The sequence below is a fragment of the Schistocerca americana genome, chromosome 6 (assembly GCF_021461395.2).
Source record: "Schistocerca americana isolate TAMUIC-IGC-003095 chromosome 6, iqSchAmer2.1, whole genome shotgun sequence".
Lineage (NCBI taxonomy): Eukaryota > Metazoa > Arthropoda > Insecta > Orthoptera > Acrididae > Schistocerca > Schistocerca americana.
The window spans coordinates 272,227,542-272,241,065 of NC_060124.1; the positions used below are offsets into that span (position 1 = coordinate 272,227,542).

Here is a 13,524-nt window from a genome sequence, read left to right on the forward strand (position 1 = left end):
TGCCATATTATAGGCCAGGATTTACTGTCCTTCAGTGCCTCATATTTGACCTGTGGCACAGCTGTGTCTTGGACCGAACAACTACAGTAAAATCAGCTGACCAGTTAGCTCACTGCTGTGATCTGACTGTGCATTTAAGCACAGGACCACCTCCACTGCTGGACTTCTTAACAGAATTTTGATCAATGACACATTCCAGCAGGTGTACTGGAACCCACACACCACTCAACAGTGCACTATGTTCTAACTTCAGTTGACCCTTTTCTTTTCCACACTACAGCATACAGCATCTTGTTTCCAACAAACTTCAGATCACTAAGGCAGAATCTGAAGTGATGATTCAGGCAGGCACAGCACAGTCATCATAAAGCAGATGAGCATAATAGTTGCACTTGGTTCCAAAGAAGTTGGTGGCCATTCAGTGATTATAGAGCACTGAATGCTCGAGCAATTTGCGACTGCTATCTGGTAGAGTACAGCACAGGCAAGGTTTATTGATGAGGTGCTAAGGGGCCTAAACTTCTCTTTCAACTACAGTGACGAGGATCTGTGGGCCACGTGGCTTGCATGTGATATCTTGATGTAGGCACTTTGTGCTATTTTTCAGTTGTGCACTTGGCTTGGCCACAGTACCATCTGCTGGCCATCTCGCGCAGCTGGGAGGACTGGTTCCGGGTCATAAGGAGTGAGGTACAGACACCAGTGAACAGCGGGTACTTCCTTCTTGCAGATGGTGCCAGGTGGTGTTCTGGGATAAAAACTTTTAACTGTTTAAAAACTGATTTGCATAATCTTTTCTCATTATTACTGAGTTGGATAAAATCATTTATATATGAGTCCTGCTGATTAATGTCACTTATCATTATTGTTGGTCTGGGATAAATTTTTTTAACTATTTAAAACCTAACGTTGTGAATAAAGTTTGTGATTTATTGTTGTGGGATAGAACCGCTAACTATTTACTGTGGAGATAACCTTTGGCTATTTAAAAGGGATGACTGCCTGAGTACCTTGTTATTAATTATTTTGAGGTTTGATACTTGTAGTCAGAAATTCCCTGTCATGGAGACAGGGAAACTGGAAAAGTTGTTTGTTAATTATAGTCTGATTTAAAATACAGTCAAGTCATGCAACTATGGATGCTGCTGCCCTTGCACATTTTTCTGGACCAGCCATATAGTCAACAGCCACTTGCACTGCACCTCACATTGTTTTAACCCAAAGAAGCGGGTCATTTTGGTGGCATCATATTCACCAGAATAACACAAAAGTCATCTTCAAGAAGTTTTCTGCCACTTCACTGATAAAAGCTACTGCCAACCCATGTCCATCAAGGAATAAATAGCCACCCTGAGATAGTATCTGGTGCCAAAAACACTCTGGGAACTGTGATGTATCAGTATTTTATATCCCACACTGTTGAAATCCAGGTGATGGTACACTCAGTAGTAGTTGGTGCCACAGTGCATGTTTCCATACCTCTCATGTGGAATAACAATCTACAGGATGCGTTCAAAGCACACCAGGTGAGCTTCACATGGGTTGTACTGATCACACATCTTGTTGCTAAAGCCCCTTTGTAATATTTTCAGAGGCTTCAGCATATTCAAATGAGTTGTGATTAATGTCTGCCCATGCTACAACAAACAAGATATATTTGTTTTCACAAACTTGGCCATGATAAAATGTCTTTGTGCACTGAGGTTCATCACACAAAGCTTTGGAGTTGCCTTACCAATACCCCTATTTGGTCAGGGAATAAGGTGACAGCTTGCTGACTCTTCAAGTAAAAGGGAGAAAAGAAAGTTATGTCCATCCATCTGTGTAAACCAGCTATTTGAGTGCTGAAGACATCGATGAACTGACTGCCACTGCCGCATAATGGCCTGTGTACATTCCTCACCACCAGCAACCACCAACTGGCAGCTGTCAGACATCCATGCATAGGTGCTATGCTGTGTCTGATGTGAAGAGATGAGGGCCCAACTTTGATGATGCCATAGAGACTATGTGATTAGATCTGCACCCATGGATGATTTCAACAAAACAAGCTACTACTTCTACTTCTCTCTGAGCACAGAAGGGCTAAACCACTCTCCTTAATGACAATGAATAGTTCTGACACTATAGCGGCCTGCTACAAGTTACTTCGGTTGCCATAGTGAGAGGAGATCAGGGGGAGACCCCTTTTGGCCTCACTTAGCAGGTTATCATTCTGAAGTACGGGGAGTTTGTTATGTTGAATTAGTCAGTTCTAGTTTGATTCCATGCAGCTAGAGAAATGGTAGTTGACTCAGGCAGTGTCATGCATACTTGACCAAGTCTAATATAAATGGGTATCGTAGGTGCCAAAAAAGTTAACTGGTGATGTATGATTGCTTTGATTCAACTACAGTCCACACAATTTGTGCACAATACAGCTAGAATGCTAGAATTGGTGGATCCCTGTGAAGAGAGAGCGTCTTTCTCCCTGTCTCGAAATCTGTATTTAGAAAATTACAACAATTTTTGAAAAAGTTCTGCTCAAACCTTAATTCCTCTTTCCAATAGGCTTTGAATGCTTAAAAAATTATATTGTCCCATAAAAACCTAGGTCACTTCAACATATCCGTATATAAAAAGATACAAGTGTTACATCTATAACAAACTACTCACATATTCATGCACTAGCATTTGCCAGAAACTTTATTTCAATAATATAGAACTGTTAGTAAAATATTCAGGGTTTCACAGAAACTTAAAACTCTGCATCACTGCAATAAATGTTCCATTGCTGGAGATTGCTCATTGGGACCCATCCTGAAATAACTAAATGCCTGGGCATGCTTCAGTTTTCATGGTTTGTTGTGCAAAGCAGTAGACCAGTGTGTGTCTTGGACAGTGACTTAACAACCTGGATCAAATGGGCACAGCAAAAGAAAATAGATTAATGAAATAAAAAAAAATTCTGTGCATGATTTGGATTGTTAGTCTACTTTCTGAGACACACAAATGTTCCACTACCATCTTCAGCAAACAGTTTGCACACGTCTCATCTTCACCAAATTGGTAGTTACATCACTTCTGAAGACACACAATGTTCAACTACTGTGTCTAACAGTGATCACTGAAGCAGGAGACCTTATTGCAACTGACTGGTCTCCACTCAGAGAATATTAACTGAAATTAGCAGTATGTCCAAGTAATTGTCTATTCAGTGACAAGATCTACAAGCCTGATTTTATCAAGAGCTTCCTCAGATAAAGAAATAGCTGCAATTTGTAAAATGTCAATTGTACAAAATTAGAAATAATACACTGTATCTAAACATGAAACATTAAAAAACCAAAGAAATGTCTGCGACATGATACTGTCAAAACCATATGAACATAATAAGTAACATCATCAAAGAATTAGAAAATAATATATTTTATGCAGAACTTACATATCGTCAACATCAGACATGTGAGTCATTTCAGCAAAGTCAGTAAAAATCTCCATAAAATCAAGATATTTGGAGCAGTTTTCATGCTGACTAATGTGAAAGATCACTCTCTTCTGGAGAGCAACAATAGCTTCTCGACATTCACTACAATTTGCTTTAAACACATCAGCAAATTTTTTTGCCATTCCCTGTGAAATATTTGATTATAAGGACACACAATCATAAAAAATATTACAAATCCAAAACTAGGACATCAGTAACACTAAAGAAACTTTATTGCCACAGTTGGGAACTCCACTCCCATCATTTAACACATCACTCCTTCCACACGCAGACTTGGCATTCACGTATCCTTCAAATGTCACATTTTTCAATCACAGTTTTTTTACTCCCACTGATATCCACTGGCCTTTTCCTCTACTATGCGTACTATTCTGTCCCCACCACCTCTTTGCTTCGTGCATCTTAGTCCCTCCAAGTCGCCACACATCTATCCTTTCTCAAACTACACTCCAGTTAACCTTAACAACCATTGGTGAACAGTCAGTTTTGCCATGCCACAAGTGAGTGAATTTGAGTGTCAGTGTGTTCTGTGCATGTATGGGAATGTGTACGCAAACTAGAAAAACGAGCAGTAGCTCAGAAGTTAGCAAAGACAGGATGCATATGAGTGGTAACAACAAGCATTATAATCGGAGTACAAGAAATGTTCAATTAGAATTAGTATCAATGATTTATACTTTTTTTTACGTGTTTTTACTTTCTTCCATTTTTATCCTTGGTACACGTAGGTTAACAAAGTAACATTTCAAGACTACTAACAGAGAATATTTCACAATATTGTAACTAAAAACCACTGTAAATAGCACTTGAAATATATGTGAAATATTCGTCTAATAGTATTAAATGAATAAAAATTAAAATAAGATTGTCTCCAGTTAATAAAAACAAAGAAACAGAGCGTGAAAAATGCAATCACTACTCTATGAGTGGGGTATCTAATTAAAAAACAACAAATCACACACAGCTACATATGCTAACAGAATTTTTAAAAAATACAGGAAAATAGTCCTTAACGCTACTTCACATCCAATGTTCTGTCCACATACACTCCAGTACCAAATACAGCAATTACTTACCTTTCTTAGTTTAGCATCGTAATGTGTGTTAATCCACTTTGGATATCGCTCAACTTTATAATGTCTTTCAAGTTCATTTCATACAACAGAAAATAATCCACAAAATGTGACTACAATCATGTAACAGCAGCAATTGTAATATTAAAAAATACAGATAAATAACTCAACTTCTATTCCTATAATGGAATGGAATTTCTTACAATGACTTGAGCAGGAAATTTAATTGTAAACAAGCAAGTTTCCAAGGGAGTGTTCGATATATTTGTATGTCTTGTTTGTTGCCATTTGAATTAAAGGGTTGCCTATGAATGTGAGCAGCAACTAGCAGCTTGGTATGAGTCACACAGTAAGGGTACGAATCATTAGTGTAAATATTTTTCTAGGCGAATAACTAAACAGATGCCCAGTTCCTGGCCCATGGCATTAATAAAATATTAGTGATTCAGGTTACTTTATGGGTTCCATCGTCTCCTCCAAGGTGTGGAGCAAAGGCGTGCACCGGGAAAAATGGTACACTATGTGCTGAAATGTGGTTAACAGGTGCTGCCGACTGACTTGGCAGAAGCTTTGAGAAATAGCCAAGGAATAAATGAAATCAAACAATGGTAAATCCAGGATGTAATGTAACAATATTATGAAAAGGATAGTTGCTACTCACCCTATAGCAGAGATGCTGAGTCACAGATGGGCACAACAAAAATCTGTCACAATATAAGCTTCTGGCCAACAAGGACTTTTTGATCACACACACACACACACACACACACACACACACACACACACATGACCCCAGTCTGTGGCAGCTGAAGCCACAAACGGTAGTGTGGCTTCAGCTTCCACAGACTGTGGTCATGTGTGTATGTGTTGTACTTGTTTGTGTGTGTGTGTGTGTGTGTGTGTGTGTGTGTGTGTGTGTGTGATCAAAAAGGCCTTGTTGGCCAACAAAAGCTTGAGCTTATATCGTGACAGTCTTTTTGTTGTGCCTATCTGTGACTCAGCATCTCTGCTACATGGTGAGTAGCAACTGTACAAGGAATAAATGAATAATATTGTGAAAAGGGTAGAATGCTACTCACCATACAGATGAACACTGACTTGCAGACAGACACAAAGAAAAGAATGTTACACAAAGAAAAGAATGTTACACATTGAGCTTTCTTCCAAAGCCTTCTTCAGAAAGGGATAAACACACACACACACACACACACACACACACACACCCCTCAGTGTTATCTCCTCTGGCCAGAATGCAGTGTGTTGCATTGAGTGGAAGTAGCAATCTGGAGTATGGTGGGGAAGAGGGAATGATAGCAGGTTACAGGTGAGAGAGAGAAGAGTCAGTAATGGCTGCCTGGTGGAGTGTGCAAGACAGGGTTCATACTGAATTTATAAAATAAAAGTTAAGGACTTTTAAGCACTTTTTCTTTTCTGACAGTAGTGCATTAGTGCTGCAGTGAGGTCAAGAATAAAATACACATGCACAAATAGATGACAACTTCATTGTAGTGTCACTATAATAAAATTCAACAGTATCATCTTAATACAAATACGGTAAATTCTCTAAAAAATTATCAACACTATCCTTCGTTGCATGTCTGCTTGATCTTCAATAAACATTTTTCTTATTAAAGCAGTTAAGGTGAGTATGTCACATTTTATAATCCTCTCTGGAGTTTCTATCATACTGTAACGCATAAAACTAAATCCAAATGCATGAATTTTAATAAAACTGAGAATGAATTGTCAATAAGAAAAACAAGTAAGCACTAAAATATATTAATTAATTAACACAGGTCACAGAATAGATATAAAAGAAACAGTAAATCATAACATGTTTTTAAGTTCATCAGGTATCCTTAATCGGGCTGTGTCTAATGCTTGAAACTCTTCTGTCTGGTTTTCTTTAACCGGGCTGTGTCTAATGCTTGAAACTCTTCTTTCTTTTCATGAGCCTTTTTCCTTAGTGCGTTACATTGTGAACAGTAAGAAATGATCCTTGTCTTTTCTGCAACCTCTGAAAGCTGATCAGCTGATTTGTGCAACAAAGAAATGTCAGAATCAAGGTGCATTCTTTTCTACTTTAAACCTTCCAACTGCTCTTGCAATTTGTGCTTCCTTTCTGATACTGTCTTGGTCTTCTGCAGTTGTTTTTGTTCCTCAAGATAAGCCATGGATTTTTTCCTTGCAGAAGATGCAGATGTCAACAAACCCTCAGTAATTTGTAGATTTTGTAATCCCTAACAATATTTTATCTCCCACTACCGGCAACACAATAATGAGTTTACATACAGAAAATGGTGTCAGTTATCAGTGCTGCATATAATCATACCCCCTCTCTATTCTACACGCCTGATGGGAACCATACCCCCATTCTATTCTACATGCCTGAGGTGGGGATAGCCTTATCCTCCTTGCCCTACATATCACACAGTTGAGAGATCCTCATAACTGCTTTGGCCTCTGACCTATCCATGCAGTCCTTTTTCACCTTTTTAACTTCAACAAGTTAATCAGTTTTTAAGTTTGAATGTAACTGCCACGACAAAAGTTAGGACTTGTATGGACTGTAATAAAAAAGGACAAAATAACTACTTATAAGGACTTTTATTTCACAGTACAAAAATTAAGCACTTTTAAGAAATGTACAAACCCTAACAGAGACTAGGTGGCACGGCAAAGGTGCCAGCAGGACTGTTGTACCATCAAACTACAGACCGATTTCACTTTTGCCAGCATTCTCAAAAATTTTAGAAAAAGTAATGTACAAGCAGCCTCTCAACCATCTGACCACAAATAACATATTATCAAGAACACAGTTTGGATTTCTGAAGGGTTCTGATATCGAGAAGGTTATTTACACCTACAGTGAAAATTTACTTAATTCATTAAATAACAAATTACAAGCAGCAGGTATTTTCTGTGATTTGTCAAAGGCATTTGATTGTGTGAACCACAACATCCTTTTAAATAAATTAGAATTCTATGGTGTCACGGGCAGTGCTGCAAAATGGTTCAAGTCATACCTAGCTAACAGGAAACAAAGGGTGTCAGTACAGGGGACTAGTGAATTAAGTCATCAGTCATCATCAGAACGGGAAGAAATTACATGTGGTGTCCCACAAGGATCCATCTTAGGGCCACTGCTTTTTCTTCTGTACATTAATGATATCTCATCAGTTACACTGCCAGAAGCAGAGTTTGTTTTGTTTGCAGATGACACAAGTACTGCAATAAATAGTACATCGAGTGTAGTTCTAGAAAGATCTGCTAACGATATTTTCATGGATATTAATAAATGGTTTAAAGCCAACTCATTGACATTAAACTTTGAAAAGACTCACTGCATGCAATTCAGAACCTGTAAGAGGTTTCCACCCAGCATATGCATAAAGTATGTCTGCTTGTGTCTGTATGTGTGGATGGATATGTGCATGTGTGCGAGTGTATACCTGTCCTTTTTTCCCCCTAAGGTAAGTCTTTCCGCTCCCGGGATTGGAATGACTCCTTACCCTCTCCCTTAAAACCCACTTCCTTTCGTCTTCCCCTCTCCTTCCCTCTTTCCTGATGAGGCAACAGTTTGTTGCGAAAGCTTGAATTTTGTGTGTATGTTTGTGTTTGTTTGTGTGTCTATCGACCTGCCAGCGCTTTTGTTCGGTAAGTCACCTCATCTTTGTTTTTATATATAAGTATGAAGAAGAGGTTGACAGTCTTAAATGCCTGGGATTACAACTTGATAATAAATTCAGTTGGGAGGAGCACACCACAGAACTACAGAAATGCCTTAACAAATCTGTATTTGCAATTCGAGTGTTAGCAGACATAGGCAACATAAAAATGAAAAAGCTTGCATACTTTGCCTACTTTCATTCCATAATGTCATATGGTATAATATTTTGGGGTAACTCTTCAAGTCAAACAAAAGTTTTCAGAGCCCAAAAGCATGTAATACGTATTATTTGTAGAGTAAATTCACGGACGTCATGTAGAAACCTCTTCAAAGAACTGGGTATACTAACCACTGCCTCTCAGTATATTTACTCCTTAATGAAACTTGTCCTAAATAATATATCTCTTTTTCCAACAAACAGCTCAGTTCATACAAACAATACCAGGAACAAAAATGATCTGCACAAAGACTTAAAAGCACTAGCTTTAGTTCAAAAAGGGGTCCACTACTCAGGAACACTCATCTTCAATAATTTGCCAGCAAACATAAAAAAATTACTTACAAATAAAGATAAACTCCTTCTACTCCATTGATGAATTTTTTAATAGAAACAAGTGATGTATTGTATAAATTCATACTATTAGTATAGTTATTTCAGCTAAAAAAAAAAAAAAAAAAAAGTTGACATGTTCCACATCCATGATGATCTCCTCAGCATGGATCTATGGAACGAAAAACTAATCTAATCTAAAGAGAAGGGGAAAAGACTGCTGGATGTGTTGTCAGAGAGCATCATTCAATGAGGGTGAGGGGATGTTAAATGGGAGGGACAGAGAGGGTAGAAACTGTGAGGTGGAGAGTGCGGGGATATTAAGTTACTATACGTTGAGACTGGGATGATTTTCTTGAAATCAAGCATGTTGTGTTCAGCTGCATTTTATGGTACAATGTGGTCCACGTTCCTCTTTGCCACAGTTTGGTGGTGACCACTCATTCTGGTGGACAGCTGTTTGGTAGTCATACCAATATAAAAAGCTGTGCAATGACTGTAGCAGGGCTGGTATGTGATGTGGCTGCTTTCACAGGGGGCCTGGTGTCTGATGATGTAGGAAAAGCCTGTAAAAGGGGTGGAATAGAAAGTGCTGGGTGGGTGGTCCGGGCAGGTCTGGCACCTGGGTACCCCACAGGGACATGGTCCCCGTGGTAAAGTGTTGGGATTGGGACAGGCATAGATGTTGACTTTACCTTTGAGGGGCAGGCATGCAAACAGATCAGGGGCATGGCCATGGGAATCAGGATGGCTCCTTCCTATGCCAACTTTTTCTGTGTCCCTTGGAGGGAAAATGGATGACATCTTTGCCATATGAATTAGTGGTGAGGCTGACCTGTTAAAATTTTTAGACTCTCTTAATACATTCTCCCAATTAAACTTCACATGGTCCTATTCTGAATCTCACACCACTTTCCTTGATGTTGACCTCAACCTCACCGAGAGTCAGTTACACTCTTCTGTTTACATTAAACTTACTAACAAACAAAGACTACTTATATTCTGATAGTTGCCATCCTTTCCTTATCCAATGTTCCCTCCAATACAGCCTTATCATTTGAGGCAAACATATTTGTTCAGATGCAGACTATTTACAGCAATACATCACAACAGTCACCTCAGTCTTCACTGGACGTAATTATCCCATCAGCCCAGTTCAAAAGCAGATTTACCAGGCCATCACATTCAATCCGGGTACTACTGATCCCTCCAAAAAACTTAGGAGTACACATACCATCACTCTGTATTATCCTGGTCTCGAAAGTATTAATCAGCTACTTATAGACAAGGTTATGACTTCCTAAAAATCATGCCTTGAAATGGGGTCCATTCTGTCTGACATTTTGACCCCCACATCTAGAATAGATTTTTGCCACCCCTCCCCCAATCTCTGCAATATCCTGATCCAACCATATGCTCCCCTGCACCCAGCTCCATACACCATGTTTCCTACCGTAGTGATCATCCCCACAGTACGACTTGCTCTATGCACCCTCCTACCAGAACTTACACCAGCCTTGCAACTGGAAAAACATCCTATCAAAGGGAGAGATACCTGTTAAATGACACATGTTATATACCAACTGTTATGTAAACACTGTTCAGCCTTTTCCATTGGTGTGACTACCACCAGCTTATCAGTTAGGATGAACGGGCATAGACAAATGGTGTATACTGCCAATAGGCACAGACTGGTAGTGTATACTGCCAACACACAATATCCTCTTGTGGAGCATGTTCTACTATGAGACAGTCATGACCTTGATGCCCATTTCACCACATGTGCCATCTGAATTCTTCCCCCACACAATAGTTTCTCAGAAATCCACAGGTGGGAACCGGCATTATAACTTGTTCTTGGTTCTCACCACCACCTGGCCTTAATTTACAGTAATTATTTTCTTTAATATCCTTGGTGTTGGCATTCCTTCTCGGTAACTATTTGTGCTTTCATTCCCTTTTAGTTTTCTGTAACTTTATTTTATGACCTGTCTATTTGTTCCCTATTCCACATATAATGCTCTTAGTTTTCTGCTCTTATTAACTCTTGCATGATGTTTTGTCAGCAATCTTTATCTTGCCTATGCCCTGTCTACCACCTGTAAGCTCTGAAAGCTTGTACATTTCTTTAACCTTTATTTGCGTTTTCTCCTGCCACTGCTTGGTGAGTAGGTTTTCTTATCTATCCAATTATATAACAATATAATGGAAGGAAACATTCCACGTGGGAAAAATTATATATAAAAAACAAAGATGAGGTGACTTACCGAACAAAAGCGCTGGCAGGTCGATAGACACACAAACAAACACAAACATACACACAAAATTCAAGCTTTCGCAACAAACTGTTGCCTCATCAGGAAAGAGGGAAGGAGAGGGGAAGACGAAAGGAAGTGGGTTTTAAGGGAGAGGGTAAGGAGTCATTCCAATCCCGGGAGCGGAAAGACTTACCTTAGGGGGAAAAAAGGACAGGTATACACTCGCACACACGCACATATCCATCCACACATACAGACACAAGCAGACATATTTAAAGGTCTGCTTGTGTCTGTATGTGTGGATGGATATGTGCGTGTGTGCGAGTGTATACCTGTCCTTTTTTCCCCCTAAGGTAAGTCTTTCCGCTCCCGGGATTGGAATGACTCCTTACCCTCTCCCTTAAAACCCACTTCCTTTCGTCTTCCCCTCTCCTTCCCTCTTTCCTGATGAGGCAACAGTTTGTTGCGAAAGCTTGAATTTTGTGTGTATGTTTGTGTTTGTTTGTGTGTCTATCGACCTGCCAGCGCTTTTGTTCGGTAAGTCACCTCATCTCAATTATATAACAATTTTTTTAGTAGTATAGTGTCTTTCAAGTATGTATTTTTTCTCATTGTGCTGAAAACCAAAATAACAAAGGACCCTGATGACTGTGGGGTGGTGAGAGTTGCATTAGATCAGTCCACGGTGAGCTCATAAGTAGTGAGAAATCCAGCCTATGGAGAATTGTTGAAATCAATGCTAACATCAATGAACAAATTAGGGTGCTTATGGTCTGATTTGAACTAGTTGTCACCTGTAAGGTAGTGAGCTGCTTGACTCCCATCATCAATTAACCAATAGGAGCCTGGCAATGTCGGCTACCCCTGTGTAGCCCACTTCCGCTTACTGCCTTAGGTATTGCGGCAGCCAGTCCTCAATGAGCTGTTACAGTAAGAGATTTGGGTGAGCTTTTAGATTCACGTGCCTTCAACATGCGATGAAAGCAGTCATATGAGGGGCACATTGAGGCTGCAGGCTTCTATGAAACTTTTCAAAAAGTTTTGGTCATTGTGTGATTATAGACAGTTGTGTGTTCCTTGAGGGAACATTTTGAGAGAGGGAAAAATGACTGTCTATAGGCCTTCATATGACCCCCAATTTCTCATATCTTATCTTCGTGGTCCTTATGCAAAAACGTATGTTGGTGGCAGTATGACTGTTCTACAGTCATCTTAAAATGTTGGTTCTCTAAATTTTCTCAATAATGTTCCTCGAAAAGAACATTGCCTTTCCTCCACAGATTCCCACTTGAGTTCCCGAAGCATCTCCGTAACACTTGCATGTTGTTCAAATTTACCAGTAACACACCTAGAAATTTGTCTCTTGTTACAGCATAAAGTCAACTGCCGGCACGTAGAGATGGCTGTGAGAAGACGTCAGCCAATCACACACTGACCACCACACCCGACTAGTCGTGGCCCACTTCAACAGTAGTTTGAAGACTAGTGACTTGTATAGCAGTGACTTAGGAATGTCCATACTGAAGAAACTTGATTATTTCGTATATCACCCTTTGCTTGCAACACATCTGTGCAATTCCAAGTTAAGTATTCTCTCTTTTCATTTCATAATAAAACTCATTAATCCAATTTGTTTGATTTGATTGTCTAGCGATCCAAGAAGGCAGGCTTCCTAGACACTCCGTATTTGAAGACAAGCATAGAGACATAAAATTTGGTGACGAGTTGTAAGAAGAACCCATAGTGACAACCTGTTAACCAGCCACTACAAAGTCTGTTTTTTTGTTGTGGGCTTTCGTGTTTTCCTGTCACTTTAATTCTACCATATCTTTTCTTTGCAGGGGTATGTTTGCATGTCTTAACAGTGTCTCTTATAGTGTTTTTGCTCTGCAGTTTTTAGGTGGGCATTGCAGAACTTTTCCTTGGTTGTGTGCTCATTTTCCTTGCTTGCCTTGTCTGTTTATTGCATTTGCCTATTTCAATATGAGCAAGACACGACTCCCACCCCTGGCTCAGATGCCTCAGCTGCGAGCGATAGATGCAACACACCTAACGCAGATGTTTCAGTTTCAGACGCAACAGATAGCTATGCTGCTCAACACGGTACAGCAGTTCCTGATGAATCAAGCCACAAATACAGTGCAACAGGCAACAACTGTAGCTCCAAGTGCTATACCGGCTTTTCACAAGTTAATTAAAAAAGAAGAGGAATGGCTTGAGTGGTTGCCACAGAATGGAGCCCACGTAATTGCTCACAGCATACCAGGTACTGTGAAACTCTGTTACTTTTTGTCGATGGCAGGAACTGCAGTTTTTAACCTCATTCAGAAATTGTTCCCTAACGTCACTCTGAGTGAACTTTCCTATGATCAAACTGTAGATTCTCTAACTAACTGTTATGACCAACAAATGAATGTGACGGCAGCCAGGTACCAATTCTTTCACTGTAAGAAAATGTCACAACAAACTTATCACGAGTGGGTAAC

At 39.6% G+C, this 13,524-nt stretch overlaps 1 protein-coding gene across 1 annotated transcript in view; it reads right to left on the minus strand.

Annotated features, from left to right (window-relative positions):
• The window catches only part of LOC124620089 (cohesin subunit SA-3-like), a 237,036-nt gene that overhangs the window by 32,541 nt on the left and 190,971 nt on the right, over nucleotides 1-13,524 (minus strand). The window contains exon 10 of the mRNA XM_047146758.1: nucleotides 3,425-3,612. Coding sequence (XP_047002714.1) covers nucleotides 3,425-3,612 — 188 coding nt within the window. The remainder of the gene's footprint in view (nucleotides 1-3,424; nucleotides 3,613-13,524) is intronic.